We start from the raw sequence: 23,462 nt of genomic DNA on the forward strand, positions 1-23,462 counted from the left end.
AGTTTTATAATACATTGACTTAAATGCTGAAATGCATTATTGAAGCATGGGGAGGGGGAATTCTAAAATAATAATAATAGCAATTGATTTTTATATTAATTTTACCTGTTCTGTTCCTCAGTGTTGTACACTCTTAAAAATAAAGGTTCTTTAATCACATCTATGAAGAACCTGTAATATCCATGGAACCTTTGCACAAAAGGTTCTTTATGGTGAAAAACGGTTCTTTACACTTAAAAAAAAAAAGGTTATTTTAACCACTGAAAGGTTCTTTGAGGAACGGAAAATGAACATCGCTGCAAAAAACACCCTTTTGGAACATTATTTTAAAGGGTGTACTCTGTAAATAATACATAGAAAAATGAATAATGCCCTGACAGAAAATTACCAGTACTGTTTCAGATCATTTTATTAACATTTCCTGCAAATGCAATGCATTTTTTTAGAGCCAGTGTGAATCATTGTGTCCACCCAGTAGAATAAATTTAGCCTGAGCGTGCATGACAAACTAAAAACTATCAGAGTTGCTCTCCCAGAGAAAAGGATCCTTCATTCAAAACTCAACCCACTCAGACTGAGCCAACCTGTTGAGCGGATTGTTTAGGGTGTTGGTTTAAGTCTGTCTAGATCACATTTTTACGTGTGTTTAGGGTGGTTCCTCCACAACCACGTTTCAAACTTCAACGTTTCAGTTTCTTTCTCCTTGATAAAGGTGAGTAATCAATTCTGGACACCATTTTAATGTTTATATACTGAAACATATGTTATGGCTGATGGATTTAGTCAAGTTCATTGTATTAAAATATGATAATTAAGCATTCAGAAACTTTTTAAGGGCTTTTACTTGGTGTTTAATGTGGGATCTTTGTATCCTTTTACATACTTTCCAGCTGTTAGTCTGTTTGAAAATAACATTTATTTTATAAAAGAAAAAAGTATACATATCTAATAATACGAATACTAAAAAGTACCTAAAATTTCAAGATGAAAAAATATATAGGTAATCAGACTTTTTTTGAGTAAAACATTAGGGTCTGAAAATCTGAGACCACTAATGAAAATGCACTTTTTCTTTGCATTTTTCTACTAATTTAATTTTGAACATTATGCAGAACAATACAAGTGAAAACTCAAATTGGAAAATATATATGAATTTTGTATTTGGTTCCTCCCCCTTTTGCTTTAATGACTGCGACAGTGGAGTTGCGTGAGCAAATTATAATAAGGGGGGGGGGGGGGGGGGGGGGGATTTGTATTTAATAACAAAAATCCAGGTTTTCAAGGTGGTCTCAGACTTGGACCTCACTCTTTGAGTTAGTTTTCCTCCAGTGATTTGGAAACTGGAATGCCAAGCAGCTTCACTGTGGAGAGCAGCTGCGCCCTTGATCACCGCGACTTTTAAAGATCACAGGCACATAAATTCTTTGCTGAACATACCAGCCTGTAAATAATCCCTTCTTCATTGAATATTATTTGAACAAAATCCAACTGTGTTTTGTATGCTACAACATGTAGAAATACTATTTACTATGTTTATAATACTTGGTGCTTTTAACATTACTGGTATTATTATTTTAGTTTTATGGACTAAGTGTTGCGACTGTACGTTTGATTCATTTAGTTTACTGAGAGATTTTAGAAAATGTATATTTGTGAACATCTGAATAAGGAACATGGAGGCTTAATCATGAGCTGGCTGTGAATATGGAAATGTTGATGAAATCCAGTTGTTCACGAGTAAACAAGTCTAATGTGGTGTTTAAAGTTGGAGATGCATCCTGCCAGCCCACCGTCTCACAATTGGTTAACCTCTTTTATCACACTTTTATGTGGTGTGAAAGGATTACATTTAGATGCTCATGGCCATATTTTCAGCATGTTGGCTTTATTGCATGATCTGCTCATGGAAACAGGCGTTTGTTAGCTGAAGGGAGCACAAGGACAGCACTACATTAACCAGTGGAAAGGGCGGGATTGTGGTTTTTATAACAGTGATTCATTTCAACAGAATGTCTTGTTCCTTCCTGCGTCACTCTGGACAGCTAAGAGCTTGAAAGCACTGTGAATTTCAATACAAATCTAGTTATATACTGAGGACTTTTCTGGAGTGGTTTGTCTGTAAAAACACTGTTGAACTACATGGTTTTACTTTACCCCCATTTTAAACGGCCTGTGTTACTAAAGGGCATCTGTCAGCGTGTTTGTGCTGGAGTGTATAATCATACAATACTTCAAAGTTCACAGCCTGTTCTCAGGGGTGGAATTTCATTCCTAATATAGCTGCAGTCTGGATTCCTGTGTACATGGCGTGCATCCTTTGTTTGCCATGTGATTGAGTCAAGTTCTCTTATATGGAGTGTGGGGTGTTTGGAAAAAGTAGGTGAGACTTTAGTACACTGACCACTCACACACAAATATGTGTATTGCTTGCTTTCTTTCTTTCTTTCTCTTTTTCCTATCCGCAGTAAACATGGTCATTTATTTATTTTATTTATTTGTTATGTATTATCACCACTATTATATGCCCATTTATCTGTTTATTAATATGCCTATTTGTTTTCTGATTGGGTGGATATTAGAATCTAAAAAGATTTAGTGGAATTTAATGGTATAACCATTTTAATCACAAATCACTGCTCAGGAAACTAGCAAGAATTCACAAATACTGTAGATAAAGTAACTTAGCGTAGCCTTCCCGACTTGCAGACAGCTTTTTGCAGAAGTAAGAGTCAGTGTTGTTCCACTCAATGTTATAATGACTTCAAACCTTTCTTTGGTAGTTGAAAAATGTCTCCCAGTTAGTTTGAGTTTAATGTGAGACCAAATATTCACTATAGGACTCAAAACCAGGCCAAAACACCAGCCTGATGAACTTGTTCTCAAGCCACTTCTTGATTGTCTTTATAATTTGGGCAGGAGCATTGCTGAACAATAACATCTGATCATTCCTCATTTGTGTTAAGCAAGCCATTCTGCAATATTCTCCAGTACTCCAAAGCATTAAATGACTTTTCCCAGTGAAGCATCTCACCAATACCAGCAGCTAAAAGGTTCCTCACACAATTACACTCTTCCTCCATGCTTCACTGTGGTAGAGATGCATTAATATTATATTTATCAGCAGATTTTCGAAGACACCGCTCTGGAGCATCACCACGCAACTCGTGTTTCATTGTGATTGATCACTCCACAAACAACTTCCCAAATTCTGCCAAAAACTTCAGTCTGATGATTTTTAAGTAGTGCATTTGCTTCGATTTTGCTAATTTCATGACCAATAATTTGTAGTTAAGACAATTTAAAGCTTAGTGTTTTGCTTAGCTATTTTGGGCTTGAGTGTGTATATGTATATACCATGTTTACTGGCGGATAGGAAAAAAGAGGAGCTTAAATAAGAAACCAAAAAAAAGAACAATGTGCGTGTGGCACTGCCTGCCAGCTGCTACTTCAACATAATTCTCTCCTTTCTTCAACACAGAACACACTCCACCTCCACACCAGCTGTTGCTCGCAATAATTACTAGATCGATTAAATTAGTGCAGAGAAGGAGGCGTGTCCATCAAATGTATATCAAACAGATAGCTTGCAGCTCACACCAGTATATGGCAGATGCAATTTTCTGCATTTTCATTCAGTGTTTGGCTATACAGCCTCAATTCATGTGCAGAACTGTAAATAACTGCCTTTAGACTGACTTTGGTCAATAAACCAGTAGTAGACATGATCTAAATATGAAAAATATAATTAGGAGAGAGAAGTGTAGGACTGACAAGTGTGTTTACTAATTTGTGTCTGCTAGTGAGCTCCCATCAGAGCTAATTCTGCACTCTATTCCACTCACCACCATGATGCTATGGGTTGCCAGGATGTTGCAGAGGTGTTTGTGAATGATTTTTAGCAGGTTGCCGTGTGGTTGCTACATCTCTGGTCTACGGTGTTCTGGGTGGTTGCTCATTGGCTATCTGCTGGACGAAGTCAAAAGCACAAAATCATGAGTTAGATCACTTGTCTTAAAGGAATGAAAATTATCCTATAATTTACTCACCTTCAAGCCATTAGGTGTATATGACTTTCTTCTTTCAGCCAAACACAATCATAGTTATATTAAATAATATCCTGGCTCTTCCTAGCTTTGTAATGGCATTGAAGGTTTTTGAAGCCATAAAAAGTGCATCTCTCCATCATAAAAGTAATCCATATGACTCCAGTAGGGTTAATAAATGCCTTCTGAAGCAAAGCGATGGGTTTTTGTAAGAAAAATATCCATATTTAAAACTTTATAAACTATAATCACTGGCTTCTGGCAACAGCCGTACACTTGCTCATGCTTCACAAACTCGGGCACTATTCAATGCCATTACAAGAACCAGGCTATTATTTCAAATATCTCTGACTGTGTTCAGCTGAAAGAAGAAAGTCATATACACCAAGGATGGCTTAATAGTGAGTGGTGGGGTAATTCAATTTTTTTGGGTGAACTATTCCTTTCAAAAACAACATTTATTAAAATATCTGTTAATATCTGTTTATGAGGTAAGAAAAAATAATTTTTGCAATGCACAACAAGTCACAATTTTAGTAACTCAAACTGTGCAGGGCGAGTTATTCAGCTAAATGTAATACCTCTATGGTTAGGGGGGTTGTTAAAATAACTAAACTATGACTAATTACAAGCAAACACAATACAGGACTAAAGTATTGACTTGCTCAGACACTGAGAGTGAGCGATATTCCTTGGTTATCTGGTTTGAATATCTCATTTCCTGAATGAGGATTTAATGTTGCACAAGAGGAGCAAAAAGGGTTGAGAGACATTATTGTTTCTAGAATGAATGAACTATGGCAACTGCAAAAAAATAAAGAAACAAGGCATTACATTGAAAGAGGGGAGGTCGGTTTGTAATGTGAGATGAGGAAGTTATGTTGGACACAATTCCTTATTCTTTCCCATGACTCACTCACTGGCAAGCCAACGTGACCGTACCAGATCACAGGACTTTCATTATTATCTTCGTGCACCCTGGGTGATTCTGCTGGCAGGAGGGTGCTAAAACGTCCAGACTGTCCAAGCCTAAAAGAACAGTGAGATGAAATGCTCTCTCCTTTTCTCTCAGTTCTTTGTACAGTAACATGATGAGCTTTAAGAAGATTGCGAAATACCCAGAAACAGGTTTTCTTGCCAGATTCTTGGAAGAATTATCTTTGCACTGCATGGTACTGATAAAATAACTATTTGTCGTTTCACTTATTTGTTGCCCTAGTGAAAAAACCTATATCAAAATGTAAAATACATTTATTTCATACTGAGTATACTACAAATCCATTAACAAATTTACTGACATATCGCTTGAGACTTACTGATTAAAATTGTATAATTAAACTTTATTTGGAGTACTTCTATATTGAAAAACTGCATGATCACTGTATAGTATTAGTCTTTAAATGCAAGATATTTAAAGTGTACCTAAAATATACTTGCAATAGTTCCACTTTAGCATGATGAAATATACTTAAGTATATCTTTAGTTGAACTTCAGCACTATTTCTAGATAAAGTGCAAAATTAGTTGTTCTAATTTAGCAGACTTTAAAGGGTTAGTTCACCCAAAAATGAAAATTTTGTCAGTAATTACTCACACAAAGAAAGATATTTTTGATTAAATCTGAGAGCTGGATCACTCCTCCATAGGCTTCTATGGGATCGAAACTTGCCGGCCCAGAAACGTTAGTAAAGACATTAAAATAGTCCAAGTGACTACAATGGCTCAACCATAAGTTTATCAAGCGACGAGAATACTTTTGTGCGAAAAACAAAACAAAAACTAACGATTAATTTTCTTCTGTGTGGGCCTCTGAGTGAGTTGACATAGTGTAACAGCGCAGCGCTTCTGGGTTGTACGTCAGAACATAGGCTCACTATTGGCCGACGCTGGTCATGTGTGTGATGCGTGAGCCGACGTTCTGACGTACAACCCAGAAGCGCTGCGCTGTTACACTACGTCAACTCACTCAGAGGCCCACACAGAAGAAAATTAATAGTTGAATAAAGTTGTTATTTTGTTTGTTTTTGTGCACAAAAGTATTCCCGTCGCTTGATAAACTTATGGTTGAGCCACTGTAGTCACTTGGACTATTTTAACGATGCCTTTACTAACTTTTCTGGGCCGGCAAGTTTCGATACCATAGAAGCCTATGGAGGAGTGAGACAGCTCTCAGATTTAATCAAAAATATCTTAATTTGTGTTCCGAAGATGAACGAAAGTCTTACAGGGTTGGAACAACATGTGGGTGAGTAATAACTGACATAATTTTCATTTTTGGGTGAACTAACCCTTAAAGTGTATCAATTTAGTATACCAAAAGGTGCCTACAATTACAGGGTATTTATATTAAGTACATAAATATGTCAATTATACTTAGTATGAAATACATGTATTTCAAGTACATTTTGGTATATTAATTTTTCACTAGGGTGTAGAAGACATTACAGAATATTATGAGCATAGGCCAACTACTAAAATAGCCTATGATTTTTTTCAGGAAAAAAATAATAACTTTAAATAAGTTGTTAAAAATTCAAATTCCATCAGTATGCCTAACCAGTTGTATAGGCTATAAGGCAAGGCAGTACCGTAGAAGTAGAACACTTCAAGAAAGTACACTCGAAATCGTGCTGTTTAGACAAACACTATGGCAGGTAATATTTATTTTAAACAATAGTTAAAGAAACAAGAGTCTTGAGTAACTTACATATGAGACATGACAGTAATTTTACTGTACTTTGTCTATTTTTGTCATTCCAATGAAACTAGTTTCAAACGAATCCAAAAAGAGCAAGTGAACCTGAATGAATCATTGGTTGAGAATGATTCAGTGACTCGCTAATACCCAACTTACAGTCACATGTCGCCACCTATTGGTTTTATTATATAATTTGCAGAAAGAATCAATGAAGAAGAAAAAAACCACTACGAAAGCCCAAGATGTCCGTCAGACTTCGTCTCAAATGAGAAAACACGGACAGAGTAAGAGTGATTAAAAAAGCCTGCGAAGCTGTTTTGGTAGGCTACAGACCAACAGCGCAACTGCGAGTGTGACCAGCAGCGCAACTCGAGTCTCGACTCTTATAAACCATTTCAGTAAACACAAATATATATTAACTTACATTTGTGACACAATATTGCCTAGTGTTTATCTGTTTTTGATTCGCCAAAGCGGACATTGGACAAAGCAACAACAGAATGTATGTGGCGCGTCCTAGCAACAGACAGCGGTGTCAGTTTCGATCATAGAAATGTATACACGTAGAATTCAAATTTGACAGCTTTAGACACATCACCGCGCCCGCCATCTTGGAACGGTCAGCGTGTCGTCACTCACAGTAACAATCAATGTGATGGGTCGGTTATGAACAATTCGTTCATTTTGAACTGAGTTGTCTCAGAGAGTGATTTGTTAATTTTGTGTTGACCGCGCATGCACAATATCCTATAGGTTCTGTACAGGGAACAGAAATGATAAGTTCATCATCTCTCGAGTCTTCGGGTTCGGGTCCGAGTCTTTCGTTCTTCCTGTCAGTCCCATAGAGGCTATGCTGTCGGTACCAGAAAGAGAAATGTTTTGTTCATCTCTCGAGTCTCGACTCGAACCCCAAGTCGATAGACTCAAAACGATAAAATGATCCGAACTTCCCACTGCATATCTTCTGGTTGTAAATCTGCCGCGATTTAAATTCCCGAAGAAATGTGATAACCTTTCACAGGTGAGAATGTGTTAGTCTGTGTTTTATATGTATTCACTTACTCAATATTACAGGTTTAATACGTGGGTAATTTTTTTTTATGTCGTGTTTGCTGACGCCGTCGTCTTATTGTATTGTGTTAGTTTAGCAAAATCATCTGCTGAAAGTCCATTGCAGATATAGATATTAATGCATGCGTCTAACTACAGTTGCAGACACACAGTCAACGAGTAGCCTATGGGGTCTCTGTGGAACAAAAGTGGGCGTTTCTAAATGTGTGGGTGTTTTCAAACTGGTGAGTGTTTTTAAATCATGCAATGAAAATTATGCCCTTCATCTGACCTCTCTGTTTATGGCCTCGTCCACTGATCCGGTACCTTCTATTACTGTCCTGCAGAGACCTAGATGTTTGCAGTCAACTTGCTCTGGAGTGTCACAGACCGGTGTTTTGACCGTTCTAATATGGCAGAATGAGGGATCTATGTTTATATGCCTATGGTTCAGTCCCCCAGAAACAGACTGTTAGTTTGTAGTAGTCACCAAGTCTGCCAAGCAACAACAAAAAAAAAAATTCATGTAAAAGTAATACAGTTTTGCACTATTTATTTCCAAATGTAGCCAACATTCAAGATCTGAATTTTCAGTATATTTAAATGTGTTAATTTTGACAGAATGAGTTCACTATTCCTTTAATAGACACGTGAAATCACCATCAGACTAGCACCTGTTTGCAAATTTCATGTTCTACACAGAAGCTATTTTGACTTGATTTACATAAACAAATTGATCAGGCACCCATGCTTAAGAACATAAAATGAAGTAGGCCTACTATATAAATACACTGAATCAATGTTTACAAGAAGAAGGAAATGAGATGATTCATGTGCAAGATAATAGGGTATAAAACAGACACAAGGGATTTATTAAACCTCTTTTGGATACTCTCTGAAAAGCTCTTAACTGCTGCCTTGTTCGCTGCTCACGCTGACAACGGCTTCTCTGATCAAAGGGCTGAAGCACTGGACTTTATTTTGTCTCAGCACGTCTCTGGTGAACCCAATACTTTTCCCCTTCTCTGCTACCATGGGTGGAAGCTGAAGGTGGAGCGTGTTACATCATCTCGTGCTGGTATAGGGATGGCCACAGCATTCCCTCTGGTCTCTCGGAGACGAAATGGAAAATCCCAGCTAAGCTTTGGATTGGTGCTCCAGCGTGTTTCCACAGTGCACCTTTCATTACGATGTAGACGTATGCATTTGTCAGAACATGTAAACCTCCAGCACAAAGGTGGTCTTTTATATGAAATGGTTTAGCGTCTTGATGTGTGTTTCCTAGCAGCTGTTTTGTTGGTGTATGAACATTTGGTTGCTGAGATGTTCCAGGCCGTTGTTGACATTTGATCCAAGAGTCTGCTTTGTGTTCGGAAGAGCTGCTATTTGTTGCTCCAGTATGTTTAATCAGATCAGATGCATTGGCAAGGATTGTGATCATTTGATTTTACCCCATTTTTGTTGAAGTGAAGCTGGCAGAGGACAATAATTCAGGCATTAAGGGGATTCATGTTATATTTAGAGCATAAGTGGATTGCAAAGCACAATGGGAATTTGCTCTGATGTAGCAAGCAGATACATGATATGCTTTCCAACACTAACTGAATTATTAGTTAGTGTTTTAATGTGAAAATCTTAAACTCATATTAACAATCCATTTGACTTAACTGCAGTCTGACTTGTGTCCGAGAGAAAAAGGATAATCATTGAGAAAATGTAGGGAGGGACTTTAATTTATTCCTCTGAAGATGATTGGATCATAAAGTCAGGCGGCTGGAGGGGAAGAAAAAGGTAAAGGTTTGGTGAAAGCAGAGAAAATGGAAGTTTTTTTTAAAACTTATTTTAAAACTATTAAGTTTAATTTCTTTAAAAATGATATCGACACATCATGCACAATAAGGCCTGCAACATGCATTAAAGAGTTAGTTCAATCAAAAATGAAAATTCTGTCATCAATACTCACCCTCAAGTCATCCCAAACCATGATTTTCATATTTGGGTGAACTATCCCTTTAAGAAAGTAAATTAGTGATAATTTTATGTAGAGCAGATGCATCTTTATTACCTGTATGTTTAATTTTTTCAGGTTACAACCACACCGTCATGATGAAGACTTTGGCTCTAGTTTTCTTGACGCGTGAGTTTTTTTTATTAATTTTTTTAGCATTTTCTGAAATCTTTGGTTTTAAAAATACTTGCTTGTTGTCACGTCTCTGACCATAGAAATGTAAATTCATTAAGGTGCTTTTATCTGTATAGACCACAAGTAACTATAAATAATAATAAACACACACATGTGACCGTACAAGTTTTGGATGTTATGTTGCTAATATACTCTATTATTTTTTTAGTTTTTTCCCTTGTGTTGGCAGAAGGTCAGAAGACAAGTAAGAGATTTCACTTTTCATTTACAGTTTCTTTTTGTTTCTGTTCTCATCCTTGTGATAAAATAATTGTACATAATGTTACATGCACTAATTCATGTTTTTTTTAATTCTTCCGGTTTGGGATTTGCAGCAGAGGACGACCCCTTCTCTTTTGGTTAGTTGCACACATCTTCTAGTTTGAGCCTATCATTCATAATCCAGTGCTTAGAGCGTTCTTAAGATCATCTCACATTTTCTTTAATTGTCATTTATTCTGTCTCTCACTAGATTATCACAGACTTCGAGTTGGAGGTTTGATCTTGGCAGCAGTTCTGTGTCTGATTGGCATTACTATTCTCCTAAGTGAGTTTGACCAATATTCAGACAAGATTTAAGACATATAGCCTTATCTTTTTGCATGTTACATTAAACCGTTAAATGGCGACAAAAAAAAGGTTGCCAGGTCTACACAACAAAACTAGCCCAATGGCCTAACACTAACAAATTTTACAGTATTTGGCAGAAGTAGGAGTATTATGCTAGCCTGGCTCCGCCCTCCTGCGTACTTCCGCTCAATTCTATTTCCCTTCAGTACTCCGTCTGGGATTGTGGTGTATTCTTTGGTTTTCTCCGATCATTTTTTTGGCGGTCCAATCAGCGAACAGAGGGAGTGGCTGAGAACGATGACGTTGAGGTCGTGCGCTAGTTTGAGTTGTAGGGTTACGTCACGACCAAAGGTCAGTGATTGGTTATGGCAGATCCAGAGTGACTCTGGGCAGATCCAATAGTTTTAAACTTCAACAGATTACCCGCCTACAAGGAAGTTAACGCTTGTCAATGGAGAGAGGCCAGACTCTCTGTACAAATGAAATGTACGAGAGTCTGGTAGAACCAGGCTAGTATTATGCTAGTATGGTCCCGAATTCAGTCATTGAATCATTCGCCCAGTTTGTTCAAAAACACCAAATCATTTACAAACAAAACACCACTACTGTTTTTTGGCGATGATGTTTAGAACTGTTTAAATATTTTTTTATTAAACTGTCAATACTGTGTCTAAAATATAAGTTACTCAATATTAACTTTTTGATTATTGTACTTTATAATTAATAACTGAGGCTTATTTATTATATTTTGAGCTAGCAACAACAGCAGATCCTAAATCCGTGGCATATGAAATCACTCACTGGATAGCACATAGTCCGCTGAACTGACAATATTCAGACATACGGCCATAACTCTTGCTTGTGTGATTTTTTTTGTCTTTTTTTCTTTGGATTTTGACATGAAATGTGACCTGGACATATTTTTGATTCAGCCAGCAACCTGTTTAACAACATCCTTTGCCATTATTACAGGTGGCCACTGCAGATGCAAATTCAACCAGGACAAAAGGTATAAAATGAATAATATTGGCTACAGCAAATTTTTATACAGTTAATAGATTCACATTGTGGTGTTTTGCTTGTATGTACACCGAAGCATATACACACTGACTAGCTCTAAAAGCGCAGTTCTCTTTTGACAGGAGGAGGACAGGAAGTAACGCTCAATCGATGCTCAATGACACAGGTATGACCGCCCTAATCTGCCTGTGCAGCCAGTAACATGAAACCAGTGCTGGTAACCTGGTATAAATCAGAACTCTCCCCACCCTCAAGTTCCCTTATGAAACACGCCACTTATAAACCTGTGTGGTCTGAAAGCCGTGTGCACGCATGAAATCCATCTGCTAATTATTGCTGTGCCAGTTCCCCGTGATGCAGTGGGATACAGTGGGTCTGTGCTCAGTGGTGGGCCCGTATGGCCCGTCTCCACAGCACCAGTCGCATGGTTTCCAGGATGAGTCATAATGTCTCCCCGGGGAGTATTTACACTCCATGATCCCTGAGGGTGGGGTTGGGGAAACAGGATACAAAGATGTGCTATGTAAATGTTTTATTCAGTATCTAATTGTCTATAGTGAAGAATAAAAGAATTAGAATTTAATTTAAATTATTTAAAGGGACCATGAGTGTCACATTTTCCTTTATCTTTTGAGATGACAGAGTTCTTTGGACAAAGAAAACATGCTGTAATTTTAAAACCCTCAAAACTTCCCAGTGAAAAAGCATTTTTTTTAAACTAAGCTGCAAAAAAAAAAAAAAATCTTCTGGAGGTCTGCAACTTTCTGACATCAGACAGATGAATTGCCATGAAAAAATTAATTAGGACATTGTCGAGCCAAAGAAACATAAATAATAATAAAAAAGTTGATATTGACCACTCTCAGGCCTTCAGATAAATCGGTTCCCTCTGTGTTCTCAGTGTAAGAGACTGATCTAGATGAATATCCTATAAAAAATCAGTTCATTAAATATTTAAATGTGATATTCATCTTCAATACTTTTCTATTTTACAGCAAGGGCCAGCGAATGCTAAAAACCTGCTGACCTGACCTGAACCAATCAGAGGAGACGGTCTGCCTTCCTTTATCTCATGTGCTGGTTTATCAGAGGAATCATTTCTCTTTAAGACGAAGAACCTGATCCAAAGGTTTTCTGTGTTTTCACTGTTTATCTGCTCCCAGATCATAGAAGAGGAAGGAGAAAATTCATGTACCATTTTGTTTTTTTAATGCCAGATGTGTCTTTGTAATGTCATTTAATATAAATCGATCACCAAAAAAATTAATGTAAATTGTTTTTTTATCCTGTCAGTAACTGTATTAAATTATGTTGGATGTAGGTATGAAAGGGAAGGCTTTCAATGGCAGTGTCCTGATTCAGTCTCATATGGAAACCTTTAACCAAATATTTCTGTACGCTGTAGTGAATCCATTCAATATTGCATTGTTGCATTCGTGTGAAGTAGTGTACTGTTCAGACTTGCTTTGCAATTGAGTAATAGTTGAATAAGACGTATGAAAAGATCATGCTCTCAAGAAAGAAAAAAACACATCATATTTACACTGTCATGTGCTTGACTTATTTTCATTACCAGCCTATTTATCACAAACATGCTAGTAGTGTTAAGAGTTTGTTTTTATCTGTTGTGTGAAAAATTGTCAGTATCATTCAAACATAAACACTAAAATAAACTAAAAGACACTTAAACAAAGAGCACCTGTATCAATGTTTTCTGTTCTCTGTCTCCAGCTGACTGACACCCTACTGTTTCTCAAAGCCTTTGGATGAGCACGAAGGCAAGCATTAGACAATATAGCTACAGGATACGACATGTTATTTCTCACATCCTTTTCATGCATGTGCAATGTTTTAGTGAAATTATTCAGTTGAAGCTAGATAAAAAAGGCCAAAATTAAACGTGACTGGGTGGGAATAAACTGCTAAAAAGAGACTTTTGCAATTAGAATGGCCCAAAATTTACTCAACAGCGCCCTCTACTCACTGATATTTGGCATTACATAGGAACTATTATCAGAATACAACTGTCAATCTTGATTGCAATGTGAAATACAGTTATGTTCATACATTGACAACCTAATTCTATAACTACAGTGATTTCCCAACACTAAACAAGATTGGTTGGTTGGTATGTGCTGTGTGAACAGAACCACAGTTCAGTCAATACAAGAATTTGTTCAGCATAGTTAAAATAACATGCAAAAAGGACTTAAGAATATATATATATACCGTATATAATGCCATGATGTTAGAGAAACCACTGTTTATTTGGAGTTTCAGAGAATCTGAATGCTGTTTTTATACAAACTGTTTAGGAAAAGAGAGGTGTTGTATGGTTGGGGTGTGTTTGTGTAGGAGGGAATACAGTTAAGGGGGAAATGAAAATGAATTGGTGGGAAAAATTTTTTTCGATCACAAATCACAGAGGATGAAAGCAGTGGAAGTTGCCTATAATACCTAGTTTAATATAAAAATAGATAACACGTTTGCCGTGCACACTCTTGCTGTTGTGAGGTGGTTGTTTCAGAGATAAGAAACCTCAAGATTAGAGCTGGTTTACCACCTCACAGTCATAAGCAAACCTGCTTTCATCCTCCACTTTCCAAAGAAATAAGCTTGAAAAGATTATTCCACTTTTAGAAGGGAGACTTTTAACAAAATGTGATTTATGCGGTGGCTAATGGAAACTTTTACTTATGTACTTTCATACAATGAACAATTTTTCAGTCTCTACTTCCAATGTCAATTTTCAATGTAAAATTGAAACTGCACTATACTATTCAAAATGGGCAATAAATAACACACACTGCAAAAAAGAAGAAACAAAGATTTTTCAAAGTTGCTTTCAAAGATCATTGGAGTACATTTCACGAGAAAACAATATTCTTTCTACTTCAAAAGTTCACGTTTAAAGGTCCCCTGAAAATTTGTTTTTTTAGCTTTTAGTATGAAAATGCTAGCCTTAAAGGTCCCATATTGTCAAAACTGAAATTTCCTGGCTTTTTTTCATGATAACAAAGGTCTAGGGGCTATGAAACTACCATATAAGTTTCAAAACAGTCAATCCACAGACAAATGCACACAGCCTGCATAAAGTAGCTGTACTTCTTCACGAGCCGTTGTGTCTTCCGTATAAATGTGACGTCAGAACTACTCAGTCAACGCCTTCAGTCCCACCCCGAGCACTGCCCACCATCATTGCACAGGCTTCCGAACAACATTAATATAAGAGAACAATGGCTAATGTTTATTTATTCAGAAATGCCACAGCAATTTAGTTCGACCTTAACCGTCTGTTCTGCACATTTCAGTGTGGTGACTGCTTCGTCAATCAGGCACAGCTCAATGCTGGTTTTTCACAGAAGCTATCTTCAAAGATGCTGCAGTCCCTACAGTTCATTGTTTTACCTTGGGTGTCAATTGCAGCATATGTTCTCGCGTTCTGTGGGCATCTTTGCACATTTACCACAAGTACACCTTTTACAGAAAAAAAGTTACATTGTAAAATCATTTTTTGGGAGATTTAAATCGAATTTGACAACATGAATATTCAACAAGGCTCATGAATATTAATTAGAAAGGCCAAAATCGACCTGTTCTTAGCAGAGCTCCTGAGAAAGGAGCTGTGAAAATGTAGTGGGGTGGTTTTTGGTACTTATACCGCAAATATTTATTCTTAAAGACATCACAACCTAAAATAAAACTTCAGAAACCTATGGGTTCTAAACCTAAAACTTCAGAAACCTACATCACAACCTAAAATATGGGACCTTTAAGGTTCTGACTAAGCTGGTGTGTTCCAAAACAATGACAAAATTCGCATTTAGGAGACATAACAATTCAAAACTTACAGTGTCTCTCTTCTGCTAAAAGTTTTATTCCGTTTTCCAACTGTACGTTGGTTAAGAATGAAATGGCTAGAATTTATTCACACCTCTACTATTGAATCCAACGTAACATCAGCGCTCGGATTCGCTTCCATGGTGCTGTCAAGTAGACTTGCACTTGCAGTCTGTGAGGTAAACTAAACACTATTGGCTATTTGAAAAAGGGGAGGAGCCATTCAATATGTCCCGCCTTTGCTTCCTGTTTCAGTGGAAATTACATCAACGCATCATACAAAGCTGCACTAGGCACTTCATCCCTTCAAAAAAAAAATTTTAATGCAGAGAGGATCGTAAACCAGAATCTTTTTTTTTTTTTTGCCTACGGATACATTGTTGTCAAAATGATCACCGTTTTCATGGATCGTGAAAACGACTAAAACACTGTATTATGCTGCCAGGCCAGTAGTTGGCGATATAACTTTGTAAAACACTGCGCGCCTATAGAGTGAACCATAGACTGTAAAAAAAGACAATTTTACACTTCAGAGCCCGTCTACGGAGAGCCTGGGCACTCCCTATTAAGTCCTATTGTACCGAATTTTGGTTGTAGTTCCACCAGAGTTCCACTGGAGGCGATCGCCCATGAGTGCAAAATGAATGGGAGTCTATGGGGCTAGACGGCTAAATTTGTTTCTTTCACCCGATTGCCGTTGAGAAATCTCAGATTTGATTGTAGGTTTTGCAACAAAGAAAGTTCGAGAGTTGAATGAACGAGTACCTATGTCCTTTCGATTTCTTACAGGTTGAGTTGTTGTTGCCCATAACACGCTAGCATTCTGCTAATGAACGCTGATAGGTCAGTGAAGGACTGATTACGACCAGAGATACCGCTTGATGGCATCTTGACATCCGAAGCGGGACCAGAAACAAACAAAACAAAAACTCTTCTAGCACGTGTTTTTACCTGTGTCAGCTGTGTTGTGTGTTTACCTGTGTCAGCTGTGTTGTGTGTTTACCTGTGTCAGCTGTGTTGTGCGTTTACCTGTGTCAGCTGTGTTGTGTGTTTACCTGTGTCAGCTGTGTTGTGTGTTTACCTGTGTCAGCTGTGTTGTGTGTTTACCTGTGTCAGCTGTGTTGTGTGTTTACCTGTGTCAGCTGTGTTGTGTATTACCTGTGTCAGCTGTGTTGTGTGTTTACCTGTGTCAGCTGTGTTGTGTTTACCTGTGTCAGCTGTGTTGTGTGTTTACCTGTGTCAGCTGTGTTGTGTATTACCTGTGTCAGCTGTGTTGTGTGTTTACCTGTGTCAGCTGTGTTGTGTTTACCTGTGTCAGCTGTGTTGTGTGTTTACCTGTGTCAGCTGTGTTGTGTGTTTACCTGTGTCAGCTGTGTTGTGTGTTTACCTGTGTCAGCTGTGTTGTGTGTTTACCTGTGTCAGCTGTGTTGTGTGTTTACCTGTGTCAGCTGTGTTGTGTATTTACCTGTGTCAGCTGTGTTGTGTGTTTACCTGTGTCAGCTGTGTTGTGTGTTTACCTGTGTCAGCTGTGTTGTGTGTTTACCCGTGTCAGCTGTGTTGTGTTTACCTGTGTCAGCTGTGTTGTGTGTTTACCTGTGTCAGCTGTGTTGTGTATTACCTGTGTCAGCTGTGTTGTGTGTTTACCTGTGTCAGCTGTGTTGTGTTTACCTGTGTCAGCTGTGTTGTGTGTTTATCTGTGTCAGCTGTGTTGTGTGTTTACCTGTGTCAGCTGTGTTGTGTGTTTATCTGTGTCAGCTGTGTTGTGTGTTTACCTGTGTCAGCTGTGTTGTGCGTTTACCTGTGTCAGCTGTGTTGTGTGTTTACCTGTGTCAGCTGTGTTGTGTGTTTACCTGTGTCAGCTGTGTTGTGTGTTTACCTGTGTCAGCTGTGTTGTGTGTTTACCTGTGTCAGCTGTGTTGTGTAGTTACCTGTGTCTGCTGTGTTGTCGATGCCTTGAGAGAAAAGAAAGTGCAGAGCGGGAAAGCACCAAAGTGACTGAAGGATTGCCGTAAAGCAGTATCTCTGGTCGTACGATGTGTATGACGTCATTGACATTTTAAAAGACTTTTTAAAGCAAATAAGTGACTCTAAAAAGTCTAACACCCAGCAATGTGTAATTTCTTTGCATCTCCTTTCAAATACAACATTCAAATTACTAGACAAAAAATTATATCCTGAGAAAAGTGGATTTTGAGGAGTATAGCTTCATAGACCTCCATTCATTCTGCATTCGTCCTGTGAACGCCCTCATATGGAACCAGAGTGGAACTGCAACCAGTTCAGAAGCCGGAAGTTTACTGAGAGTGGAACTTCTCTCCTTATTAGACATTCTCTGTACACGTTCAAAACTGAACACGTAATATGCATGCGCTTGACGTCACCGTTTTCACAAATTCAAGTTTTTGTATTTTATATGGAGATGATAACGATCGATAACTTGCATTTTGAAACCCATTTTCAAAAGTTTGCATTTGCAGGCCCCTAAAACGGCTTTGTTGTGTAAATGAACGGCCAAACTGCATAAAAAGTTTTCTGTTATAGTTGGAAACGGTGTCGTGTCAACCACCCCTGTGAAAGTATAACTATAAATGCCACAGTGTTGCTTCTGTCCTGAATGTGGTCAAAGTGTGAAATCGGGGCCTTTCAGTTCACACGGTTCACCATAAAAGGCCAAGGTACTAAGAAAAGACTCACAATATTCGACTGAAACAAAGAAGAGCCATATCTAAAGAAGAAGTGTGCAAGTGATCAGGCATGGCCCAAGCTATATCTCCACTATATCCTCAGGGAAACAATGCTGGAAATCATCATGCAGTCCATCCTGAAAGCGTCCACTTCCAGCTCCATGCCCAGGGCCTGAATCACCACAACCAGCCTGTGGTCGTTGTTCAACCCCCTGTGTACCGGGCTCGCGCTCCACTGCCTGACCCTGAGCCCGATTACATGTGTTACTCAAGATTTACGATGTGCTGCTGCATCTGTCTGGGAGCTGCCGCACTACATTACTCTAGAGAGGTATTCATTTATTTACTATTTACTTTTTTTATTTATTTTTTTTCAGGAAGATTTTTCATATCATGCAAGATTCAAATAAGATATTCATAATTTTTTTACTGTTTTTGAAAGTCTCTTATGCTCACCATTTTTTTTTTATTATCATCAGTATAGAAAGCTATTATTATTTTTGTTGAAACAATGATACATTTTTTTCAGTATTCTTTAAAAAATAGAAAGTTCAAATGAACAGCATTTATTTGAAATAGAAATCTTTTATAACATTATAAATGTTTTTACTGTCACTTTTGATCAATTTGATGTGTCCTTGCTGATAGATAATCTGGTTTGCTTTAAAGCTTTGTGAAACATTGATAATATTTGAAATATTTATCTAAAACTGTAACAGAAAAAAAATAAAAATAAAAAAACATTATTGCTTGTTATGTTATCAGTATGACTTGATACACAATGAATAATCCACACATATTTATAAACATGTTTTTATTTTGGGGGGCATAATTATTATCTGATAGAACACAGATGTAATGCAGTGAAATATGTGATCTGTCATGCCATGTGTCTTTGATTTTTCACTATAATGAATTTATGAATATGTTTACTGTTATATAATGTGTTGAAGTTTTTTGATACACTGCATTAGAATATTTAGTAGACATTTTGTTATGAAAGTTGTTTGATAACCAAGAACATTTTTTCCCACTTGTCACTTTTTCTCTTTCACTGTCCAAAAATATATTTGTAGGGATATTTCCTTGGATTTAGAGTGCAAGCTTTTTTTTATCAATCTCAATCTCAAAATCAACTGAATTTAGTGTTTTGCGTATACAATACTATTAAAACAATTTATAACATTATGTCATGGGCCACATCTTAAATTTTGACCCCAATCTCTTGTTTTGCAATTTGCCAAATAAAATCACTAAATAAGCAACAGCACAGAACACATTTACACAGAAATGTACAGATATTAAATTAAATCACACAGAAATTAAGGGGGTGCTAGAGAGGTATACCTAAAGTGGTTTGGTAGAACAATATCACAGACTAGGATGTAAAATGTACAATCTTTTAATATTACAAACAGTGTTAGACAGCTAAACAATTAATTTACTTGAGGTTATGACAAAATGTTCTATTTAATGTTATATGTTATGTCTAAAATGTGTCTATTAAAAAAATATTCATTCATTCATTAAGTAATTTTTTTTTTGGAAATTAAAGGTTGTATCAGCGATTTCAGGCCCAAACATAAATGATCACATTCATCTAATCTTTCCTAACGATCCGCTAGGAAAGTTAGGAAAGATTAGATGAATGTGATAATTTATGTTTGGGCCTTAAATCGCTGATACAACCTTTAATGAAGGCACTGGATGCTACTGACATAACAATGTAATAGATACCATTTCTATTTGAAGCGTAACATTAGTTTAAAAAAATGATCCCAGTACTTTGGCTATTATTTGATGTTTGCAACACAGAAATAGCAATAGTTGAAAACACTGTTTGTAAAGCTGTTTCAAACATACGTGACCTCTGCTTTCTCTGGGTCAGCGGCAGTGTAAAAGCAGGTTTAAATATTCCGGTGTGATCATAATATCAAAGGTTTGATAGACATAGCAGAATCATTGTCACTTAGGAATAAGGTCTTTGTGTGTGTTTGATTCGAGACTGTGATCTTTTAATAATTAATCATGCATGGGCCCATAGCCTATGCATTTTTATGTCATCTTTTTACCAGACCTCAAAAGTATCCCCCCAAAATCATTACAATTTTAAGGAGTGTTTACTCAATATTGCAACATTGCATATTAGATCAAATCAACATATTAATTATTATTTGAATTATCGCTACTATTATTAACCATGCACTACTATCTTTGGAAGGCTTTCTTCTTTCAAACACGTTTATTATATATATCTCCTTATTTTGAAATAATTTATTTAAAAGATGTTTTTTAAATGATTTATTTAATTATTTTCTGTGGAACCGCCCTGTAGTTCCTTCACGGACCCCAGAATGGGAAACCCTGACGCAATGCAATGTTTCATGCATTTCATTTTGTTGATAAAGAATGGAATATTTTATTTCCCTTTTATTTTTATAGGTACAATATTATTCTATTTAATTCAATGTGATAAACAAGTTAGGTCAAAACTAACCTAAATGTAATCAAAAAGTAGTCTGATTATATGTCCTGAAAAGTGTAATGTTATGGATTATATTAACTACAATTTTTGTCATGCAATTTGGAATCAGTAACACACTACGATTTGTGAGTAATCAACCCAGCACTGGTAATACACACAATTCAACTGTTATATTTAGCAATAGAGCAATATATATATATGAAGAGTTCAGATGCAAAAGCCTCTGTAAGTGCCATCTGAAATTTTCTTCTAGAATGATCATTTTTATCAAGATCGTATATTTAAGTTCAATAATTTCACTTAAATGGCAATGCAAATTACCTATTAATTGTCATTTAAGTTAAATTACTTAACTTAAATATACAAGCTTTATAAAAATGATCATTCTAGAAGAAAATTTCAGATGGCACTTAGAGGCTTTTGCATCTGAACTCTTCATATATATATGGAGTGTGGAGTGTGAGATGGGCACTCACTGGCAGAAACATAAATCAGTTCATATGCAGAGTGTACACCCTAAACAAGTGTATAAAGATTAATTATCTGTGCTGGTGCTGTGCATTATCTGTAAAAATGTAAAATTGATCATTACAACAGTGAAGATTCCAAGAGAGTTATTTGCTTTGTAGGTCAAATACGAGCAAGCAGGTTCTACACCCTAATTAACCCCAACCACAGAACTCATTGTGGTTTGTCATGTTTCTTGTAAGTACATCAGCTCAGGTGCACGCTTTTGGAAAGTCCTCCAGTGCATCATGGAAAGCCACAATGCTCAAAGGACTTTATGATGCTGAGCTCAAATCAGCATTTGCATATGCATAACTCTCTGTAATCGCCATAATTCACATAGTTCACATTCGTAATTTTCACAACATTGGCCGCTCACACACTGCACTAACCCTATCATGAAGACATATTCATTTTCTCTGCTGTGACAATTGACAGCAAATATAAGTGTTTGGCTATAAGGCATCTAATAAAAGGGCCCGTTGCGAGGGCCGTTTTTACTTTCTACATGCTTCTAGAGTGAGTTATAAGGTGCAGAATATTGTGGTTTGTGGTTACAGGTTTGATTTTCCAGTAACCTGTTTTTCAGCCTGTTGACATTTGCGATTTTACCTTGACTTTCACAGACTCGCAAAGCAAACGGTGCTGGACAGAGGGCTGAAGCAGCGAGCAACTCTCGAACTGCACTCATCCTGAACCATTTCGGTGTTGTTGTGGGTGCCATCATCATTACACTATATCTCCTCAACACCTTTTACTTTGATGGAAACCTTTTACCTTTCTAATGTTACCCCATGCTATGTTTTCATAATGTTGACTGAATCATTGTGCGTCATGTGCGATTAGTTTTTACTCTGTTTGCAGATCTGGATCACTGCATAAAATATATATTATAAGCACAAAAAAAAATTACAGTACAATTTGCTTTTAATAAAAACAATGAAAGTGTCAATGGACAAAATGTAAATGTATTATGAAAATAAATGTTTCATTTTTTAATTGTTGAAATAAATGCTTCAGAAGTACAAGTATTTTTTTTTTATATACTATGATAGTTCATTAAAACAATCTACATTGTTCATTCTCTATTTTCTATGTCTGACCAGAGATTTTGTGAATAATAAAAAAATCCATGCACACCCTAGTGAAAAATAAATTTACCAAAATGTATTTATACATTTGTGTATAAATACATTTGTTTTATGGCAAGTATACTACAAATACATTTACATATTTAAGTACTTAATATAAATACCCTGGAATTGTACTTTTAAGTATATCAATACTAAATAGATAGGCTATACTTAAAGTCTGCTAAATTGGAACAACTATTTTGTTCTAAATGTACTTTAGTTGGACCTCAGCACTATTTATGGATAACTAAAGATATACTTAAGTATATTTGATCGTGCTAAAGTGGAACTATTGCAAGTATACTTATACAGAGATCGTACTATCCTTACCAATAGTGATATTAAACACATTTTAATTAACTACTGAATGGCATAGTTGTCGTATTGAAACTGTTCTTATATGGTGCAATCAGTATTATCATGTTAGCATGATATTAATTATGACCGCCGCTAGCGTAGCTAGCGAAAGCGGTCATAAAGGGATTGTCAAAGTTTTTTTTTTTTTTTTTTTTCGTCACCTTACTGAATTTTTCGTCAACGATACCAGGGACACCGAAGCACCGGGGAACATGAAATTTGGTGGGCATGTAGCCCCACTAGACTTCTAAGGAAAAATTTCGTTTGGTCCCCGGGGGCCACTCCCCCCCCGCGCTGGGCCCCCCCAAACCCCAAAAAATGCAGTTTTTCCTAAATAACTACCTGAACCGTGGCACCGAGGATGAAGAAATTTTTATGGTATGTTGGTCTACTAGACTTTTACGGAAAAATTTTGTTTGGTCCCTGGGGGCCACTTCCCCCCCCGCGCTGGGGCCCCCTTAAATTTTCGTCAACGATACCAGGGACACCGAAACACCGGGGAACATGAAATTTGGTGGGCATGTAGCCCCACTAGACTTCTAAGGAAAAATTTCGTTTGGTCCCCGGGGGCCACTCCCCCCCCGCGCTGGGCCCCCCCAAACCCCAAAAAATTCAGTTTTTCCTAAATAACTACCTGAACCGTGGCACCGAGGATGAAGAAATTTTTATGGTATGTTGGTCTACTAGACTTTTACAGAAAAATTTCGTTTGGTCCCCGGGGGCCACTTCACCCCCTGCGCTGAGGCCCCCTTAAATTTTTCGTTAACGATACCAGGGACACCGAAACACCGGGGAACATGAAATTTGGTGGGCATGTAGCCCCACTAGACTTCTAAGGAAAAATTTCGTTTGGTCCCCGGGGGCCACTCCCCCCCCCGCGCTGGGCCCCCACA

General features: G+C 37.1%; 1 protein-coding gene and 2 long non-coding RNA genes across 3 annotated transcripts; 2 read left to right on the forward strand and 1 right to left on the reverse strand.

Annotated features, from left to right (window-relative positions):
• Positions 1 to 331: 331 nt before the first annotated feature.
• On the forward strand, positions 332 to 13,256 carry fxyd3 (FXYD domain containing ion transport regulator 3). The gene is made up of 8 exons (XM_082150155.1): positions 332 to 712; positions 9,878 to 9,928; positions 10,143 to 10,178; positions 10,309 to 10,332; positions 10,446 to 10,520; positions 11,516 to 11,552; positions 11,686 to 11,729; positions 12,559 to 13,256. The coding sequence occupies exons 2-8, from the start codon at positions 9,895 to 9,897 to the stop codon at positions 12,576 to 12,578; spliced, it is 270 nt and encodes an 89-aa protein (XP_082006281.1). The 5' UTR covers positions 332 to 712; positions 9,878 to 9,894; the 3' UTR covers positions 12,579 to 13,256.
• LOC309484022 lies at positions 13,005 to 14,846 on the reverse strand. The gene is made up of 2 exons (XR_014200711.1): positions 14,336 to 14,846; positions 13,005 to 14,296 (listed from the first exon to the last, which is right to left on the reverse strand). It is a non-coding gene; the product is annotated as an uncharacterized lncRNA (long non-coding RNA).
• A 3,436-nt stretch (positions 14,847 to 18,282) lies between these two features.
• On the forward strand, positions 18,283 to 22,109 carry LOC309484516. The gene is made up of 2 exons (XR_014200879.1): positions 18,283 to 18,418; positions 21,706 to 22,109. It is a non-coding gene; the product is annotated as an uncharacterized lncRNA (long non-coding RNA).
• Positions 22,110 to 23,462: the final 1,353 nt, after the last annotated feature.

This window comes from Leuciscus leuciscus (assembly GCF_965113295.1).
Source record: "Leuciscus leuciscus genome assembly, chromosome: 20".
Lineage (NCBI taxonomy): Eukaryota > Metazoa > Chordata > Actinopteri > Cypriniformes > Leuciscidae > Leuciscus > Leuciscus leuciscus.

What these genes read in the sequence shown, in the direction of transcription:
- fxyd3 (XM_082150155.1), top strand. Translation starts at nt 9,895, where the DNA reads ATGATGAAGACTTTGGCTCTAGTTTTCTTGACGC. An exon ending in GGCTCTAGTTTTCTTGACGC is followed by an intron (nt 9,929 to 10,142) that starts GTGAGTTTTTTT and finishes TTATTTTTTTAG; the next exon opens with TTTTTTCCCTTGTGTTGGCA. An exon ending in TGGCATTACTATTCTCCTAA is followed by an intron (nt 10,521 to 11,515) that starts GTGAGTTTGACC and finishes CCATTATTACAG; the next exon opens with GTGGCCACTGCAGATGCAAA.